This window comes from Propithecus coquereli, unplaced genomic scaffold (assembly GCF_000956105.1).
Source record: "Propithecus coquereli isolate 6110/MARCELLA unplaced genomic scaffold, Pcoq_1.0 Scaffold413, whole genome shotgun sequence".
In the NCBI taxonomy this organism is placed as follows: Eukaryota; Metazoa; Chordata; class Mammalia; order Primates; family Indriidae; genus Propithecus; species Propithecus coquereli.
This window is the reverse complement of record NW_012149875.1, coordinates 705,345-726,876: the sequence shown is the minus strand read 5'-3', so window position 1 is coordinate 726,876 and position 21,532 is coordinate 705,345. Positions and strand designations below refer to the sequence as shown.

The 21,532-nt window shown below is 41.8% G+C and overlaps 1 protein-coding gene across 1 annotated transcript in view; it reads left to right on the top strand.

Annotated features, from left to right (window-relative positions):
• The window catches only part of SEMA5A (sema domain, seven thrombospondin repeats (type 1 and type 1-like), transmembrane domain (TM) and short cytoplasmic domain, (semaphorin) 5A), a 410,707-nt gene that overhangs the window by 317,636 nt on the left and 71,539 nt on the right, over positions 1–21,532 (top strand). Inside the window, exons 14-16 of the mRNA XM_012653137.1 lie at positions 2,772–2,953; positions 6,084–6,227; positions 14,219–14,366. Coding sequence (XP_012508591.1) covers positions 2,772–2,953; positions 6,084–6,227; positions 14,219–14,366 — 474 coding nt within the window. The remainder of the gene's footprint in view (positions 1–2,771; positions 2,954–6,083; positions 6,228–14,218; positions 14,367–21,532) is intronic.

The following is a 21,532-nucleotide window of genomic DNA, read 5'->3' as shown; positions in this document are numbered from 1 at the left end:
AAATGTTTTCAATGTGACAATGCCCCAAACAGCAGCAGAACCCCCTTTTCTTCTCATCCCTAGTGAGAATTCTTGTCCCCGATTTCCTTTTTTTGGCAAAACACCCCCCTCCATGTCAGAGGCAGGTAGGAAGACTACGGATCTGTGGCACTTGGGAACGGAGTTCCTGGTCGTGCAGATCTGGATATTGTCTGAGGTGGGGGTGTCACTTGTGAGCCACGGGAAAGGCACGTGTACCTTACTTGTGTTTGTAAAACCAAAATGGAACTTGGCATTATTTCCACATGACCCACCTAACATGCTGACCTTCTGTTAGGGCCTCATGCCAACCACTTGACAGTATTCGGGTGACATTTTCTCTTTTCACTCCTCTTTCCCCTGGAGAAATTTCCCTGGAGGTCAGCGGGGAGGGGTCAGCCCCGCTCAGCACCCTGAGGGCCCAGCCGTGGAGGAGCAGCTGGTTCTGTAGGTTCCCCATGGCAACCTCCGCCCTGCCCCAGACTGACAATACTGCACGGGCAAACAATGACAGTCACATCAGTACCAACAACCACAGTAGTGTGGGCCTATATTGTGTAACTATCATACAGACATTCTGTCTGATCATGACTATACCTTGATGCTGGCTCTATGGACAAGAGACTTGTGCTTTTAACAGTGAAAACAATAATAGCAGTGTTTGTGTAGCAGGCAGGAATTTGAGAGTAAAAGCATGTGAGAATTTGTTGGGACAGGTACAGTGTTAGGTCACAGTGCAAGTAACTTCTGATGCCTTATCCACTGACACAGGATTCCTTTGGCCGGAGGCAAGAGAGAGGTCTGCCAAAGAGATGAAAGCATATTGAAAATCCCAGGGACGGGGTCTTTGCTTCTTTAACAAGAGAATCTGCGTAGTTAGTGTCTTGTATCACCTTGTCATGCAAGGCTAGGTTCTCCAAGTAGAAAACTGTGGTCTCTAGGGAGCCTTATGGTCAGAGTGGGAGTGGTACTTTTATCTTACCAGACAGGGGAATCCTGGAGACCCAAGAAATGGGGATGTTTCCCTCTTGGGCAGGACCCAGTGGGTCACTTAGAACTGCTCTAACGGACGCTGCAGCCCTGTTCTCCCCACTTTGCCACGGCTTCTTAGAGAAAGAGCCAGGCCTGGCAGGGGACTGACAATCAAACCTTAGAGTGTTGATTAGAAAGGAGGAGGGATAGATTCATGATTGTGGCAGTTGAATATGGCCAATCAGGCATCTCAGAAAAAAACGGACACATTTAACGTTGAACTAGTTTCTGTTGTATTTGGGGAAATGATGGATCAACAGTAAAGCTTGCCTCTATTTTTAGACACAAAACCTGGCACTGGCATTGTTCTGGAATCAGGAAATATGGGTATATTCTGTGACCACCCCCAAATTAATTGTGTCATCCATATAGTTGTTTCTCCCGAGGACGATGAGTCTTTCCAAATGTAATGAACAGTTCAGGGGGGATCTCTGGCTGAGGTTAGAGCATGCAATTCACTCATCACCAGATCTCTTCATTTGTCAATTTTTCCAAGAGATGCTGAAGTTTCCTTTTTAAAATTAGGACTTTTGGACTTTAAAGCTTGTTCCTGTACCCTTCTGGAGGGGAGACCCCTTTGCTGGGCAGGTGACTTAGGGCTTAGCTCTATGAGTCTCTCCTCCTGGCAGATCCCTAGCTCCAGGGCAGACCTGCGTATCAGATTTGGCAGGAAGTCGTCCAGTCTCCAATGCCCCCAGCACACGCCAGTGCCCTAGCCATGCCAGAGCTGGTCACACATGCCAGGTGGCGCCAGCCCACGCCGTCCCCTGCAGTGCCCTCACAGGCTGCCTTCTACCATGCGCCCTGGGACCTCTCCACGCTGGCCCTGCCTGGGGCTCCTCCTGCAGTCTGATAAGGCTCCCCCCAAAACCCCCTGCTGACCCCCAGTGACAGGGAGCAGCCCGTGTGCCCCTCAGCCTTGCTAGCGCCTTTACCCTGCCGCTCCTTTACCCTTGAAGACTCAACACAGGCCCTTACTGTTCTTCCTGGCCCCTCGAGCTTGTCGCCTGTCCCCTCCTCGCTCCCACAGCCCCTGCTCTGGCTACATCACTGTATTTTGGGCACGGTAATAAGCACGTGTCTAGCTCCTCCTCACTGGCCCACAAACTCTCAGAGCATAGTTAAGGCACAGGCTTGACTGGGATAACAGCGAGCAGAGCTCCAGATGCTTGATGGGCTCTCTTTAAATGTGTTTTGGATTAAACGTTGCCAGTTTGAGGTGATACTAGAGCCACACCTGGTCTTAAATGGTAACTACATCACTAATCTTTTAGTTTTCAAAGATACATAAACATGCAACAGGGTCATATAGCTATGATTTTTCACTCCAATTCTTCCTGTTTCTTGGATTTCCCACATTAGTGGACAATTCTGCCATAACCCGATTGCCCAGTCACTAGAATCCTTCACTCTTCCTCCTCTTCCTCAGCCTTCCTACATCACCTGCTCCTCCTCCTCCTTCTCTTTATCCTTCTCCCACCTCCTCCTCCTCCTCTTTTTCTCCTCCTCCTCCTTCCTTCTCCTCCCTCCCCATCTCTGCAACGATGATCCCCGCCAATGGCCCCTGCTGCTTTGCTTTGAAACACTCCCTCGTGCGTCTCTTTCTAACTGTAACGAAAAGTATTCCGAGGGGGTTCTGATTGTCTTTGGGGAGATCTTTTACTCTATTAGGCTTACGGCTTTCACCCTTCCTGACACCCTTACTTGGTTTTGCTTCCCAGACCAGGAATCTCACCGTGGATGGACGCTTTGGCACGTGGTCTCCGTGGACGCCCTGCACGCATACAGATGGCAGTGCCGTGGGATCCTGCCTCTGCCGAACCCGCTCCTGTGACAGCCCGGCCCCGCAGTGTGGCGGCTGGCAGTGTGAGGGTCCCAGCATGGAGATCGCCAACTGCTCCAGGTGTGACCCTCAGAACCTCCGGGCGTACTGCCGTGTGTTAGACTCAGATTCCCCAGGGGTTTGGGAACTCATTCATGACACAGACTGAATTTCCTTTGGGATAGAAAGGTGGCAAAAGGACAAAGACATTTACTGCTTAAAAATTACCTGATTTGGAGAATGAAATTTTAAACTATAAATTAGATTATAGATCTAAAGCTATTCCTATGTTCATCATTAGATTAGGAAAAATATTTCTAAAATGCACAATATGATTGGCTTGTTTGAGGAAAACATCCATGTTAGTTAAGAATCTTTTTCTGCAATAGATGCATTAATAGTCCCTTACTGGTAGAACATAATACATTAGTTAGGAGATAGGAAAAGCCAAGTCTCTGATCAAAAAATCTCTGCTCTGTGGTACATCCGAACTCAGAACACCCAATTTAACTAACATCAGGCACTGAGTAACCAGGAGAACAGCTTAAATAATGTAACATTGAGTGGGTTTCCTGTTTCCTATTGTGTTGTTTGTTAGATTTTTTTGTTTCAACTCTGCTCAGTGTGCGTCCTTTCCCTACACCTGTAGTAGATGACCACACAGATATTTTAAGCAAGCATCAGAAAGCTTCAGAAATCAGTCTCCGAGCTCCCTCCTCACTTGTTCATTCACTTAGGGTATTTTTAAGACGTATTATCTTCTTTTCATGAGCCTATTTAAAATGCAAAAAAACCTCAGGACAGTGAAATTCAGACTGGGTGATCAAATTGTATAAGAGCCCAGGGCATGAAAGTACTCAGGCCTCGATAAGGTGGGGGGAGCAGGCAGAAGAGGAAGATGCAGGTACAAAGGGCAAACTTTGCCCTCTGCTCACACACTTCACACCACAGAGTTGAAAGGAGCAAATATAGCTACAGAGATTAGTTTATTTTGCATTACAGAGGTCATGGGCATATCAACAGTATTTTATGCACTTCATACTTTCTATAAAACTAAGTAGTTTCCATCGATGCCTGGCAGAAACTTTGTAAAAGCTATCAAACTGCTGTTGTTGGAAGGTTACAATAAGTAGCTAATACTCTTTTCTCATATAGGCCTGCACTTGATAGGCCTGTTTAATGGGAAAAAGGCCTATCAAGTGCATTACTGTAACTTGTTTAGTTGGAAAGTCATTCTCTAAGCAGAGCTGCAATACTACAAGTGGTTATTTTAAGATTAGAAAATAAATAAGGGAACCAGTTTTAGTGATGCTTTAAATACATAAGGTGATTGCTTTGTACTGTCAATCATAAAAGTGGTCCACCTGCGGATATATGCTTGCTGTATGCTGTTTCTTTGGCCACTGTGTCTGCCTCTAAGTGGCATTTACAAGTATGTAAACCCACGTCCATATAATGAGTACATACATATACAATGGAATTCATTTATCTCCTCATTTATTATATTCCTATTACTTATATATACTTTTATTTATTTTCTGCCCTGTATACATGATTCATGTATTGTAAATGGAAGATACTATAAAATTCCATGTTTGTTAAATGGTTTAAGAAATTAAGAATTTCCAAACAATTTCAAAAGCACTCTTTTCTGCATTATCTAAAATTTTTTTTTCACATATAAAGAAACTTTAAAAGTAAAAATGTTATGTTATTTGTGCTGAAATTGCTATTTAAGTTTTGAATGTAATTCAGTGAATTACTTAGATAAATTTTATGATTGTAGGTAACAGGGTATAAGATACTAGCTAATTACCTTTATGAGAAAATGGGAGGATCTGTCTTATTTTGTGGTAATTTTAGTTAAATTATCATAAAGCAGCTTATTATACATAAAGCTGCTTATTATACATAAAATAAAATATATTTTATTTATATCACCAAGTTTCAGTAAATAAAGTAGGGAAATATGAAATACACTAAGACTTTTTCAGGAAGAATTTTTATTTGAAATTACTTTAAAAATTATATAATCAACTTATTATTTACACTTGGACCTTCAATGGCATAGTTGTGGACCTACATGTTCTTAAAGGAATGAATAAAGTAAAACCGAGAAGTAATGTTATTTTATTTTTTCCCAAAGGAAATGCAAATAGATCTCTACTAGGTTGATGGATGAGAGTGACAGATACCCAAAGAAACATATGTTTTTGCAGATGTAGAAAAAAAAATTCTACATGCAGTAGGCCATCTATGTGGAGTTTGGAATCTGAATTTAATAAATATCTTAACACATAAAATCTTTAAAAATACCTATAACTTATTTTTTAATAGTAGGAACAAACTGCTAAGGGAGATTTTTAAATTATAAACAATCCAAATATAGGCACTTTAAGGAAAAAATACAATACTAAAAAAATTCTTCTAGCAATCAATAACAGTTTATTTTATAAACCACTGTTTAAAAAATGGTTCACTTTATTTTTATTTTTTATATTTTTATGTATCTACATTATTCTATATGTATAATAATGTAAATACTATATTTATATACAATTTGCACTCCTTATACTCTTTATATCTTTGTCAATTTGAAATAAAATAGCCAAGAATCTGAATTTAAATTTCCTTCCTTCATTTTTTATAAAGTTTGTTTTAAAGCTTCCAACAGTATGCAAACATCACAGTGCTCTTTATCAATATGATTGCTGTCAAGAGAGTTATGATTTTAATAGAGTATAAAAGAAAACGTTATATACAGTTTCAGGTGGTCGTTTTGTTCAAAGATGTACTTTTCATAGATTATAAAGGATATAATACAGGTGAAAAAATTATAAACTCTAGTCTAGAGGTTTAGGGATTCATTTCTAAATTCATTTCTAAATGCTTTTCAGTAATAAACATTATTCTTCGTTTAATATTTTCATAACTCAGGTTTCTTAATGGTTTCTAATATAGCCCATGTAAAATTATAGTGCACTTAAAACTTTATTCCCAAATTTCTTATCTTGACTATAAATCAGATGCCTGTGGGCGGGGGACTGACAGTAAGTAATTGGGATTCACAGGGCACAGTCCCTCAGTCCCACCCTGGGACCCCTCTTCCCAGCAGCCCCACAGGCAGATGGTCCTCTGGAACATGGGCATTTGGCATGGATGCAGGCAGGAGCCGGGTGACCCAGTGATCCTATTGCTTCCTCTCCCCCAGGAACGGAGGCTGGACCCCCTGGACGTCATGGTCTCCCTGCAGCACCACCTGCGGGATCGGCTTCCAGGTGCGGCAGCGCTCCTGCAGCAACCCCACTCCCCGGCACGGGGGCCGCGTGTGCGTGGGGCAGAACCGCGAGGAAAGGTAGGTGCCCGCTCTGCACCCAGCATCGTCACCCTCTCGGTTACTCCCATCCCAGTGAGGTCTGTTTCCCAGCGGTTGTAGCTGGATCTAGCTTAGCTTGTCTGCGGCATCCCTTTCTGGTGAGCTGAATCGCCCTCTTCTTTTTCTGACATCCTTTACTTTTGACCAGAGCCTCCCGTTGACAGCATTGCTGGGCTGCCCTGGCGCCTGCACAGTTGGGTCCACTCAGCTGAGCAATTTCCGAGGCATCCGAGGCCCAGGGACCGCGTGCACCTCTGTGCTGGTCTCCTGGAGAACGACGGTTCTTATGAGAATTCAACTAGACCAGTTTCAAAAGCTGCAATCCAAGGAAGACCTACTAAGGTTTCATGTCCGAGAGCTATTGGGCCTGTGAGGTGAAGTTTTTGTCTGAACTCACTTAGGCAGCTGGAGTGCAGGTGAGAACATAGTCAGGGTTTTAGTTGTGTTTATAACTACTCACTAGTCTATTAATAAATTCCCTCAATGAAGCTGCCGTGCAACCCAAAATGGGAATTCTTTTCCATATCTGTTTTAAGCTTTTAGCACCTCATGTCAACATTTCAGTTTAGTCTTGGATTTAACAATACATTTCTTTATGTAAAATTCGAATTTGATTTCAGCCTCAAACTCTGCAGTTGTGATTGTTGAATCTTTCTTGCCTATTTTATGCATATTCCAGTTTATCACTATTGGGAAAGACTTCAAGTAGGTGAATTTCACAGTGATATTGAGATGATTATTCTGCTATAATGACTTAAATGTATTGAATGGCTCTGAATGCCTTTTAATTAAAATGTAGTCGGCTTTTATTTGGTGACATGAGTTCAGTGGAGCCTCTTAGAAAAATACCGTATGTAGATATTTGCTGTGTGATTAGTATTTATCTAAACAAAACCAACAGACTTACTGTAAGGTAGTTCTCTATTAGGTATTCGTTTTGACCTAAAATCATTCCTAAGGGAATCATTCCTTTCTTTCTTCACTGTATTTCTCACTGACCAATTAATATTTCATTCCTTTTGACTAAGAGGGAAATGAAGGTGATTTTTACAAAGCAGGGTTTGTCATTTTTTAAGTAGTCCCCTGGGACAGTCTCGTGCAGGCCTGTCATTTTCTATCTAACACCAGTTAGTATGTGGGAAAGCCTATTATAGAAGAATTGTCTCCCTGCTATTTCCAAGCCTTGTATGATTTAAAATTGGTTGGAAGTTTTTAAATGCTATAAATTGTCACATAGTACAGGTTGAGCAGCCCTCATCTGAAATCCAAAATGCTCTAAAATCAGAAACTTTTGGGCACTGAAATGATGCCAGAAGTGGAAAATTTCACCCCTGATCTCACGTGACAGGTTGCAGTCAAAATGCAGTTAAAACTTTGTTTCATGTACAAAATTATTAAAAATATTGTATAAAATTACCTTTAGGCTATCTGTATAAGGTGTATATGAAACATAAATGAATTTTGTTTTTAGACTAGGGTCCCGTCTCCAATATGTCTCATTGTGTATATGCCAATATTCAAAAACCTGAAAAAATATGAAATCCAAAACACTTCTGGTCCTGAGCATTTTGGATAAGGGATACTCAACTTGTACAACCCATTCAGGCAAAATCAATTCCATGTGTACAAAGGCTTCCCTAGAATGGAGGGACTGCCACAAGCCTAACATGTGTTACTACGTTTCCTAGGCTGAGCACACACATATGTGGCTAACACATGGATATTTTCTGTATCCACATGATTTTTCATAAAGCTACATTTTCAGAAAAAGATCAGGAAAAAAGATGACTAGTGTTTAAAATGTTCCTTTTCTGCAGAAGAAGTGTTCATTTGTAGATTAGCATTTGGAGGACAATTTGAATTTAAATAATAAAAAGATGGATGGCAAGAACAGGGACTTTGTAAGATTTTTATGAAATTTAAACCTTCCTATTGAATAGCCTTTCTGGGGACAACCAAGAGGTTAGTGAAAACTGGATAAACCAAGTACCTGATGTTTCTTCCTTGGCCATCACAAGCAAAAGGTTCTTAGATTTCTCTGCCATGTTATGTGGAGGGTCTCTCCACCTAAGAAATATAAAGGAAAAATCATCATGATTCCAACAATGGAGATATTTGAAAACTAAACTCAAGATTAAAGTAGACCATGGTCTCCATATGAGAACATAAAAGACCAAGGGCTGGGCATGTAGAGGCATTAATAAAATTATATCATGCCATTTAAACACCATCACCCCTAAAGATGTTCTGAGTGGCCACAAGTAAATGAATAAATTCTCCCAAAAGATTCCCTAGTTAGTTATTTCTCATCTGGGACAAAATCTACAATGTGAGGAATAATTAAGTCAGAGCTTTGTTGCAACAAAAATCTCAGAAGTATTCACATTATTTTTTTCTGAAAAAAATCTAACTTACTTTTTACATGTACTTTAGACATATAGACACTTTTTTTCTATTCTGAAATTTCCTTGAAAGAGTTTTCTTGAGTATCAGGAGCTGAGTATAAGCACGGATTCCCAAAGAGGCTACCAATAAGGAAGAAGAAATGGACCTCTGTAAATATCAAAATGCAAAGGTTATTATCTGTATTAGTTTCCTCCTGCGGTGTAGCAATAGTTCCACAGCAGGAGAAACAACACATTTATTGTCTCACAGTCTGACGTGTTAGAAGTTCCTACCTGGCTTACCTGGGCCCTCTGCTCAGGGCCTCACCAGGCTTCTGTGAAGGCATCAGTCAGAGCTGTGGTCTCGTGTGAGGCTCCACTGGGAAAGGACCCACTTCCAACACAACATGGTTGTTTTGGTTGCTGTCAGTATTAGTTCACTGTGGGCTGTCAAAACAAGGAGCTCAGTTTCTTACTTAGTTGTTATCCAGAGACCACTCTCAGTTTCTTGCCAAATGTGCCTTCCCAGCATGGTCACTTGCTTTCTCAAACCCAGCCAGGAAGTCTCCTCACAAGATGGGCATTGTGATCTTATGTAACACAATCACAAGAGTGACATCCCATCACCTTGCCGTATTCTGTCCATTGGAAGTAAGACACAGGATCTGTCCACACTTCAGAGGAGGTGCTGACCCAGGGTGTGAAGTTGGGAGGCAGGATCCTTGGGGTCGTCTAGAGTTTGTGTGCCACATTCGATTCTCTAACCCTATCCCTAACCCATTCTTCCTTCCTCCTCCCATGTGCAAAACACATTTCACCCACTCCCAAGGTCCCCAAAAGTCTTATTCCATTTAATCATCTCCCTAAAGTCCAGAACCTTATCATGTAAATCAGGCCCAGATGTGGATGAGGCTCCCTGGAGTGTAGTTCCCATCTGTCAATCTCTAAAAGAAAAGAGACAAGTTATCTGCCAAAAACACACTCAGCGTACAATGGCGGGACAGGCCAAGGATGATAGCTATAGATATTTCTGTTCAAAATGCAGGGGGCTGGAAATTACAGAAGAATCACTGCTCTGTAGCAATTCTTCAGTCTAGCTGGGCAAGTGTTAGGAGTTGTGTGATTAAGTTTCAGGGCCCGGGCTTGATGCTTCATGGTTCTTGGCTCTGCCTTCTGGATTCTTAGTTCTGCTTCCTGAATCATCCTTCCCTTCTCTTGAAGGGGGCATGCGCGTGCAGCTGGGTGGGCTCATCAGCCTCCTTCCTTCCAGTAGAATGTGGGTTTGCTGGCAGCCTTGCATTTGTACTTTCTCTGTTCCTTTCCGTCCCAGCTGGTGGTATTTTTGTGGAAATAACTTTCTGATAAACTTTATGGGTCTTCAGTGGATTTCCCTGGGGTCTGCTCCACTAAACAGAAACCACACTCACGGTCCTCTGTCAGTTTCCTTTCTCTGCCTTGGGGTCCTGCTGAGATGGCTGAGGGACCTCAAGCTCACTAGAGGCCTCTGGCGTGACTGAGAGGATCTGTGAGGCACACACTTGCTCTTGAGAGGACCCGTTGTGTGACTAAATGCTACTCTGATTCTTTTATCTTTCTGAAGTTGTAACAAAAGGTTTTACAGTCACACCCTCAGCTTTCTACTGTGTGCCCACCTTCCCCGACAGTGCGTGGCAGCGATTTCTATGTGGAGTTATGAAAGACCATTATTTTCATGGAGACTAGGTTTGTGGAAAAATGGATAATTTATGGAGAAACAATGCTGGGTCATTAATTGGCTTTTAAATGCAAAATGGAAATGAGCAGTCATGGGCAAAATTAAAATCTTAATTTTTAATGCATCATGAAATGCATCTGTGACTTTCAATGCTTTAAGAAACTAGAAACTCAAGAGAGCCAAGAAAATTTCCAAAACATTTAGCTCATTATTTAGTCTAAGTCAGCAGCATGTTGAGGTCTAGAAAAAGGAGGAACCAACTGCCGGCCCACTGTGTAGGTATGTTATCCATGAATTAATAAAAATCCTAAACAAGCAGAGATGTCAAGGGAACTGACTTCCCAGCCCCACTGTTGTTGGGGGAGGGGGACACTGTCTCACAATTGCAGAGGATCCAGACTTAAGGTCTCACAAGGGCTCTTCCTCTGAGCAGTCCCTTCCCGGGTGAATTCCTTAGTGAAACTCCAGACACGGAGACACAGAGCTAGCCTAGCAATTTCTATTCCCTCTGACTTTTCTTGTTAGAGGTGCTGCAATTTCAGAGGGTGACACCCTAACAGATCCTGGTGTGGCTTGTGTCATGGATACTGTAGAAGAAGAAAGAGGAAAGAAAAAGAAAAAATAAAAGGAAGACAAGTTATCAACAACCTTAAAATGCAGCCAGTAGATAATTTATGTGGCTGAAAGTTCCGAGCCACATGCCCAGGTTGGAGTAGATTTTTAACTATAACATGCTGAGCATTTTCAGAGGTGGCCTGTTGTAGACAAATGAGAGAAAGTATTTGTGAACCATGATTTCCTTTGCCATGGGAAAATGGTAGCCTAGTTGCTGTGCTTTTTATTGAAAGTCAAAGGTTTTATAAGCACTTTTAGTAAGGTTTTCCATTGCCCTCCTTACCTTTTTTTTGTTTTCGAGTGTGAAAGCCGAAATTAGGGTCAAGTTGTCTAGAAAGTCCATACCTTTTAAATGTCAGTCAATCAGCTTGGTAACAGGAGATGGCCTTCTCCTTCTTGTTCTACCCACAGTGAGCTACACGTGGATATTTTTAATTAAATGCTGAGAGTTCTGCTATTCTGAGTTTTCTTGACTTCTTCAAAATGTGTTCTCAAAACAAATGTCAATTTCCTCCTGGCATGATCCATGCATCAGCACATATGTTAATATTTACTTACTGTGACTCTCCACGTTTGCACGTACCTCCTGAGGTCAAATTCTTCTCATCTACTGTGTCCTCACTTTCATCCTGGCTCTTCCATCTGGAGGCCGTGCTCTCTGAATTAGAAGGCTCTTCCCTTTTCCTGCTCCATTGAGAACATCCACTGTCCCTGAGCTCTGATGACTGCAGGGGACTATAGTTACTACCTTAAGAGGGAGACCTAATGCTTTTCTGTTGTCTTAAAAATTGAAAAGATGAAGAACAGCGATTAACTGTTCCATTACCTTGGTTGTTCTTGTCATTGAAAGTTTAGAAAAACTTAACTGTTTGCCTGATTGGTTCTCAACTCTCTGGGGGCTCCTTTGGCCCCTACACAGCAGCTGTCTCTCCCTGGAAGGAAGAGGAAGGAAGAATTTGGACTCCATTGTTTGTTTGTTTTTCTATAGACCCACACAGTGGCCATATCTTATTTATATTGTACCCAACCCCATCTTCAGCTCTTCTTTTCACATTCCCCAACACCGTCATATTTACCCAGCTTGGGGGTTGTCAACTGGATTCCTCTGGTTGGTGTTTGCTCCATCGGCTCTTCCTGCTGGTGGCCCCCATCTGTGGAGGTGCAGGCTCCATACTGAAACAGAAGGAGTTCTTCAAATCTGAGGGGCTCCAAGCCACCCTCGGGATGAGACACCAACCCTCAGAGACCAGTCTTCAACCTAACTCTGATGGTGTTATTTTATCTCGGGAGTTCTGTGGAACTTTCTAGGTTCCTTGTAGAGTTCAAGTTTTTCCACCCTATTTGGTAAAGATAGATCATTCCACTTCCTGTTGCCTTTTTCTGCTTTTTTCTTGTCAAAAGAAGAAAAGACTTTTCTTACTTCACTCTTCCCATTTCTACCTTCCATGCTTTTCCAGAACAGCAACAGGTGTGCAGTACGTCCCATCCTATGGGCACCCTTCAGGTCGGCTGCTTTCTGCTTTCCACAGGGTACCTGTTCCCTCACATTCTCCATGGAGCTTTTCTGGCTTGGTGGAAAGACAGTTCCATCGTATCAGCATTTGCTGTCAGGAAACCACACTCTGCAATTTCCTTTCCCTGGTTGCTGGCTACCATTTGCCTTTATTTTCTACTCCAGAAATGCACTTCATTTTCCACATATAGAGCACAGTGATACCACTGTATACTAAGACAGTGTTTCCTTCCCTGCACATTCTGAGCTGTGTCCGTTTCACTGTGTTTATCTTTGGCTGTGAACACCTGCGATGAGAAAGCCCTCTGTGCTTCTCTTTTCCTAGTGCCCTGCAGGGTAGAGCATTTCTTAATAATGATGACAATAAAGGTGCCAACTTAGGCCAGCAAGTCAGAACCTTTGCCTCCTGTTTCTTACGGCAGATGGCCTAGCAAGGGAGGTAGACGTGAGAAAAAGTCTTGCTTTCTACTATTCTCTGGAAGCTAGATCTGGGCTTAGTACATGAACTATGAAATTTAAATAGTCCTTTAAATCTGCAGTCCCCAGCCTGGTATCGGTCTGTGGCCTCTTATGAACTGGGCCACTGCCTGAGCTCCATCTCCTACCCTCCACCCCTAGTCCGTGGGAAAATTGTCTTCCATGAAACTTAGGGACTGGGGGCCACACAGCAGGAGGTGAGAAAAAGAAGCTTCATCTGTATTTACAGCCACTCCCCATCACCACCTGAGCTCTGCCTCACTCACCTCTCTGCCCTCTGGTCCGTGGAAAAATTGTCTCCCATGAACCCGGTTCCTGGTGCCAAAAAGGTTGGGAACTGCTGCTTTAGATCACCAGTGTGTCTCACGACATTTAGCAAAGTTCAGAGTAACTTCTTCCTTCCTATGAGCTGCAACCTATAGGTCATAGCTATATAGACTGTCTCCTTCTTGTTTTTTGTCTGTTTGTCTCCCTCACTTCACTTCATTTCACTTGTAGTATTAAATAAAGATGCAAGAGAAATGTGACTCACTATAGGGCTAACGGAGGCTGTGGGTATTTGGCTATAATTTGGCAAAATGAATGTCTATGTAGAAGTATAGACGTGCATTCAATCACTGAAAAATGGGACTAATGTTTGTAAAATTGCATAGTAATTCAATTATTTTTGAATACCTGGTGGTCTTTTAAATTAAGATTGTTTGGCATCATTGTGAGAGCCAACACATAAACTTAAAAATACAATAACCTAAGTCATATGTAGCGTGGACCTTCATGCTAATGTCTTGTTTTAACTTCTCTTTAACTTATCCTGATATAAATATAGGACTTATTTGATTCAAGAATGAGAAATGAATTCCAAATAAGGCTATGCTGACTTTGTAACAACTGTATCTTTCAATGTTTATGTTTAGAAGATAAATGCCCTACTTAGATATTTTCTGTACGCTCTTATTTTTGAGTGTCTGTTTGAAGGGTTTTGTTTTGTTTTGTTTCTCCTTTAATTGGCTGCACAGGAAGATCCATCCTGCATTGTGAGTTTAGCATCTTCTTCATTGTCTGCTGTGCATCCCATTGTCTGTGCACACACAGCATGGCCAGCGCCACATCTGCCTCCTGTACTGTGCAACCACTCTGAGTACAAAAGCCCCTTCACGCAGAGCATGCCCATGTGTTCAACATCTGGCACACGGATGGAGAGTGGAAATGTCAGTGACCCCAAGCGGCACTAATCAGTTTCCTTTTCCTCTTGGTCTCCTCATTACAGATACTGCAATGAGCATTTGCTGTGCCCCCCACACATGTTCTGGACAGGCTGGGGTCCTTGGGAACGGTGCACGGCCCAGTGCGGGGGCGGCATTCAAGCTCGCCGCAGGACCTGCGAGAATGGGCCTGACTGCGCGGGCTGCAACGTGGTGAGTAGCCTGCTCCTCACATGCAGCCCACAATCCAGAGCTGGGCGTCCACACGCAGCAGATACGAAATTCTCTACCCACGCAAAGGCTCTGCACACACTGGGTGCTCTGCCTGTGCTAGGTGCTCTTCAGACACTTTATGCCCTGAAGGTACCAAATGCTCTGAAAATGTGACATGTCTAGACATTGGGTGCCCCCCACCCAGTAGGCGCCCTGTGGGCACCAGGGACCCTCCCACACTAGATCTTCCACAGACATGAGAATCTCGGCAGATGCTGGATGTTCTGCAAATATTAAGCGTTCTGTAAACACAACACGGGCACCCACTAGGTGCTCTACACACACTAATCATCTGAGTTTCTCTGGTTAATGAGAATGTCTAAACAAAATACTGGAAATTCAGAGTAGCTTAGAGGCTTCTTGAATTAAGTATTCACATACGGGATAAGCTGCCCTAGGAGTTTTTCAGTTCTGCTTTCTGAGCTATGACAAAAACTTCAGCCTGCTTCACTACGGTCACTACATTTGGTTTGCGATGTGGAGTAATGTCCCCATGCTGCGTCCCCACCAAGGCAAAGAACGAACGCCATGGGAAGAACCTGACACACTCTGGGGACTGAGAAACTACATGGAGCCGTGTTCAGAGTGAGTCGGTGCCTATTCAGAGGGGATATAAGAGAAATTATGGTTTTGTTTGTCTTCTGCCTTAGCAGGTCATATTTCTTTTGATACTTTAAACTGTCTAATAAAATTCCACTTACTCAAGCTCTTTTCAAAAGGCCTGCTCTTGCTCTTCCTTTGTCTTCTGTAAGAATGACTGAGTATTGACACCTGCCGGGCATTCACCTCTTCCCCCTTCCCTGGTGCTGGCTCCACAGAGGGGACACAGAGGGACGGTGGCCAGTGTTTTGGTGGAGACACTCAGCAGGAGAGGGTCTGGCTTGGCGTCCTGGCTGGTGTTTCCAGCTGGCCTTTGTATCACTTTCATCTCTTGGTTCATGAGGCTGAGTGATGTTTTTGTGTAGCTGTAAAGCCTGCTTTTGTGAGATGCAAAAACCACATGGCCCAGATAGCCTTGGGAAATTTCAGGAGAGGGAGAGTGTTATGAGGTGCTTTGTCAAATATTACACCAGGCCCAAGGAGATTTTTGTTATTGGGATCTTCAATTACATTTCTTCCCCTTCATACTGACAAAGATACTGTAGTAGCTCTAGTAGAATCTATTATTGATTATAGAGACAGTTCTTCCCATGTGAACTATGGGAAACTTTCCATCAACTATAAACCATGAAAATTTAAGGGTATAGTTTAGGATTATGTATTTATTGATATTTCAGATGCTGAAATTGAAAAGTATTTATTTTAAATAATTTTAAATGGGTATATCTGTGAATATTCATATGGTCTAGGAGAACCATTCAAAGGCGGTAGCTTTATGCTTACTGAAGTATGTTGTCCCCTGTTCCTGGTGGCATGATGTCTGTACACTGAGGTCTGCCCCTCCATGTCAAGGTGTGTCTCACCTGCTGGGAAATCATGGGGATGAATGATCTGAGTTGATCTTACACTTTAGTTTCCAAACACTTTGCTGTATGGAGAATTCAGAAAACAGTTCACATCATTCATTTTCTCATTGTGGATTGACTTCAATAATTACATTCAAAACAGTTTAATGAAAGAAAAAAATTATACTAAGCAAGAGTGTAGCATATTTCTTATTTAGTTACTGGAATATGTGTCCATGATACATTTGATTATAAATGTAAAAAAGTCTTTCTAAAATGTCAATGTATTTATTGCTTTGTTTATTACAGAATCATGGTTTATTAAACAAATGCAATCTCAGATTTCAAATCCAAAAAATATCACTTGTGTCTCCAATGAGATTATTATAAGTTTTTAGGTAATTTAGTGGTTTGCTTTTCTTTTTGTTTAACCCACCAAACTTAATCTACTGGCAGTCTACTTTGAGGAAGCTGTAATTGTGGTACAAAGGAGCAATCTACTTCTCGATGGCAGAAATACATTTGTTTTTATCCTAACATGGCTTTCCTATGCATTCCAGTTTCTCTCTCTCTCTTTTAAAGACTGGGTCTTAGCTTGGTACTGGCACAAAAATAGAGCCATTGACCAGTGGAACAGAACTGAGAACCCAGATATAAAACCGTCCTCATATAGCCACCTAATCTTTGACAAAGCAGACAAAAACATACACTGGGGAAAAGAATCCTTATTCAATAAATGGTGCTGGGAAAACTGGATAGCCACATGTAGAAGACTGAAGCAGGATCCACACCTTTCACCTCTCACAAAAATCAACTCACGCTTGGTGACAGATTTAAACCTAAGGAGTGAAACTATTAGAATTCTAGAGGAAGATGTTGCAAATACTCTTCTACACATTGGCCTAGGCAAAGAATTTATGAAGAAGACCCCAAAGGCAATCACAGCAACAACCAAAATAAATAAATGGGACCTGATCAAATTAAAAAGCTTCTGCACAGCCAAAGAAACTGTCACAAGAGCAAACAGACAACCTACAGAATGGGAGAAAATTTTTGCATGCTACAAATCTGATAAAGGGCTGATAACCAGAATCTACTTAGAACTCAGGAAAATCAACAAGAAAAAATCAAACGACCCTATCAAAAAGTGGGCAAAGGACATGAACAGAAACTGTTCAAAAGAAGACAGAATAATGGTCAAAAAACATGTGAAAAAATGCTCAACATCTCTAATCATCAGGGAAATGCAAATTAAAACCACAATGAGGTATCACTTATCTCCAGTGAGACTGGCCTTTATCAAAAAGTCCCAAAACAATAAATGCTGGCGTGGATGTGGAGAGAAAGGAACACTATACACTGTTGGTGGGACTGCAAACTAGTGCAACCTCTGTGGAAAGCAATATGGAGATATCTTAAAGAGATACAAGTAGAAGTACCATTCGATCCAGCAATTCCATTACTGGGCATCTACCCAAAAGAGCAAATGATACTGTATAAGAAAGACACCTGGACCCGAATGTTTATAGCAGCACAATTCACAATTGCAAAGATGTGGAAACAACCCAAGTGTCCATCAATACATGAGTGGATTAATAAAATGTGGTATACGTATACCATGGAGTACTATTCAGCTTTAAGAAACAATGTTGATATAGCACCTCTTGTATACTCCTGGATAGAGCCAGAACTAATTCTACTAAGTGAGGTATCCCAAGAATGGAAAGACAAGCACCACATGTACTCACCATCAAATTGGTATTAACTGATCAACACATAAATGCACATATAAGAATAGCATCTATTGGATGTTGGGCAGGGGGGGGAGGGGGGAGGAGGGAGGAGGGGACGGATATTTGCATACACAAAGAGTGCAATGCGCACCACCTGAAGGGTGGACATATTTGAAACTCGGACTTGGGGTGGGGCAAGGGCAACATACGTAACCTAAACATCTGTACCCCCATAATATGCTGCAATAAAAAAAAAAGACTGGGTCTTGCTCTGTCACACAAGCTAGAGTGTGACAGTGTGATCAATCATAGCTCATTGCATCCTTGAACTCCTAGACTCAAGCAATCCTCTCACCTCAGCCTCCTGAATAGTTGGGTCTATAGGTGTGTATTACCATACCCAGCTAATTTTTAGTAGTTTTTGTAGAGAGAGGGTCTGGCTATGTTGCCCAGGCTGGTCTTAAATCCTGGCCTCATGTGATCCTCCCATTATAGCCTCCCAAAGTGCTGAGATTACAGGGATGAGCCTCCATGTCCAGCCAGTTTCTGTCACTCAAGGCAGCAGTGCCAGCCTATGCCAATAGAGGAACATAAGCAAGATGAAGGACCACCTTGGTTTCTTTGCATTGCTTGGAAAATCTATTCTACCAATTAAATTTCTACAAAGTTTATTTAAAAATTATAGTTCTCTAACTAAAAGCAACATTTCTGGTCTTCATATTCTAGCTGCAATTTATAAATCTTTGGCCACTACGTATGTTGTTTTAGAAGTTCTTTTATCCAGAAAGTAGCTATAGGTTTAGGAAATGTATTGGTTTTGGAGTTATGAAGTGATCGTCTGCTTGCCAGTATCTAACTGGATAGCAAGGAGGTGAGATTTCTGAGTCTCAGTCTCCTCCTTCGAGAAGGGAATGACAATTCCTCCCACCGAGAGCCAAAGATAGTGACAAAGATAGTGACACTTGCTGAGTGTGACAGAAAGTCTCATATTTGAGCCCTTTCTACTCTCATTTCTTTAATTGTTATCCCAAGGTTTCAGCTTCTTGTCTGAGATACAGCTTATTAAAAATGACAGTCTTCTAACAAATGTCGTTTACCCAGTAAAGTACAGGTTTGTGGAAAATATAAGAACCTTAATTTCCTGAACGTTACAGCGGTTTATAGGAAGACTTGATGATTTCAAGTGGAACTGGATATAAAGGACTTTCCATGCTCCACCATTTTAAAACTGAAATTTCATGAATATTTCCTCAGTTTCACCAGGAAATTTGTATGTCCTTGTCTTTGACTAAGTCACCAAGCCTTTATTTAAAACTCAATAAAAGAGGTTTAGTTCAGGCAGTGAAGGCCTCTTGCCAAGAATGGTTAGTTCTCTCCATGAAACGCTGCTTGTAAAGTTCCCAATACTGAAGGCTTCAGGAACCTGGATCCTTGGGTTAGTTTAGGAGCTGATGAGACAGACACAGAGGGAGGACCTGGATCTCACGCTGTCACTCAGTTGTGCGCACCTCAGACCCGCTCACTGCCCTCTGGGATTCCTGTCTGTTCCGAAAAGTTCAGGGCCAGGCCTGAGTCATTGATTCTGTGATCCTGGCACCGCTTCTCTGGACCCTGAGGCACTTGTGTCCAGCTGACTGCCACTTCTAACAAATGTCCCTCCCTGGTGGCTGAGACCTCTGATGAGCTTGGGATGAGAAACACCAGGACACTTGAAGAACAGACATTTACTCCTCACTTCAAGAAAGTGAAAACCGCAGGAGCACGTGGGGTCCTCTGGTTCTCGCCACCCTTCCCCAGGGCTGCACGTCATCCCTGCACACCTGGGGCTGCATGGAGCAGGTGGAAGGGGCGGGATGGCCGGTCAGAGAGGCCCCGCCCCTGAGTGTCCAGGAGCCTTGCCCGGCTGTTCCAGCCCTCCAGGTCAGCGTGTCCAAATGAAATAGGGGGCACTCACACCTGGCTGACGGAGGTATTTGGAAGATTGCATATGAGACACGATATTTATGTGTCTGAGCCCAGTGCCAAATCTAACACGGACATGCATAAAATAGAAATTATTGTCACCATGATTATTAGCATCAGCACAGTTTCAGGAAAAAAAATGTTCTATCCTTTAATAATATAACAACAGAAACAGGCACTTTATGTTTATTACATTTTAAATTCTTTATTAATATCTTACATTAATATATAGATGTTATATATTGATATTTTGCATTAATATATAAATAGTACTTATATTAATTGTGTTTGGCATATTTATATTTCATTTTTAACCTGTTTTCTTAATAGTAACCACAACAATATTTGTTGGATATTGTTTTGATAATAGTAACCATAACAATACTTGTTAGATCAAGTTTTGCAAATCCCAACTTACTGTGTAATGTCAAATTAAATATTAGAAGTAAGTTATAATTATATGACATTATAACTACACATACTGCAGTTGTTTGAGCATGTTACAATAGCCTGCAATTGTTTTACATATTAAAACAATTAACTTTTATTGAGTACCTAGGACATGCCATGCATGCACTAACGGTAATTAAAACGTATCATGTTTATTCTCCCTGAATCGCTGCGAGCAGTTTTCATTATTACCTCCATTTGGTGATAGGAAAATTCAACTTGAGAAAGATTAATGAACTTGCCCCACAGCACGCAAGTTGCTAGCGGGTATGAACCAGCATTTCAGAACGGGTTTGCTGAGCACAAATAGAATTTCATGGCATGACTCCATTTGCATATTTTATTTGCTCAATGTTAAGTGATAAATGATAATTCCTTACTTTTCTTTATGCTTATTGAGGTCGAGGTGTATCTTAAGAGAAGGAGGAGCTTTTTGTCTTTTCATAAGTCTTCTCTTGTTCATCAGCACCCTTGATTTTCATAATAGTGTGATCATTTTCTTTCTGCCAACCATGAGAGTACCATTCGGAGAATATCATGAGCACGGAAATTCATCAAACGTAAACTCATAATCGTAACTCTGTGTTTTGGCTGAAAATCACAACACATGAAAGGAAGAAAGATGTAAAATGTTGTGTTGTATAAATAGGATTATTTTTAAATTAATGTAACTAAAAATTCCTTCAAAGGTTTAACAGATGTGTGATAGAGTAGAGCTGAAGACAGTGTCAGATACAGCTAAAATGATTTAAAAAGAGAAACAGACTTAGTACTACCAGCAGTATATTTATTACTGAAATATCACACAAAGTATGAAACAATTGACCAAAAGCTGTGATTTAAGATATCAACAGGGAACATAGGATAAGAATTTATTTCCTAGATACAAAAGAACTGGGCCACAGAAGGCCCAGAAAGGTCAGGAAGAAACGCATTACGATCGATACGCGCTGTCAAAGGGTTCTGTGAAGGTTAATCAGAGTTGATATAACAGACTAGAATGGGTTTGTGTCGAATAATGGTGCAACGGGTAAATGTAGGAGCAAGTGAAACCTGGCAATTGGAGGTTTAAATGGGTGGTGATGTATAAAAACAATGACAGTGTCACAAAATACCACACTTCCGTGTAGTATATTAGGGCGTGCTAAATATTTTGGGGAATGTCATCTCATGTAGTCTCGATTTTCCAAATAAGAAAATAGAAACCACTAGAAACTAGTTAGGTATCTGCAACCCTGCAGCCGGGAGAGTGAGACTCCAGGGCCAGGGCTTTCTCCCAAAGGTCCTGAAAAGACCCGGGATGCTGTGGCCCCCTCAGAAAGCACAGGGGCAAGAGCAGTCAGGTAAATGGGCAAGAGCTGAGACCCCGCACTCACGGTACCAGATGCTTAAAAAGCCCAAACAGGTACATTTGTACTTGTTTTAGCTCCAGTTTTGTTTCTAAAATGTCTCAGGTGAATTTGCCTCAGGCAAGTAAGACATGAGCAAGCTTAGTTTTCAAGGACCTCACTAATAA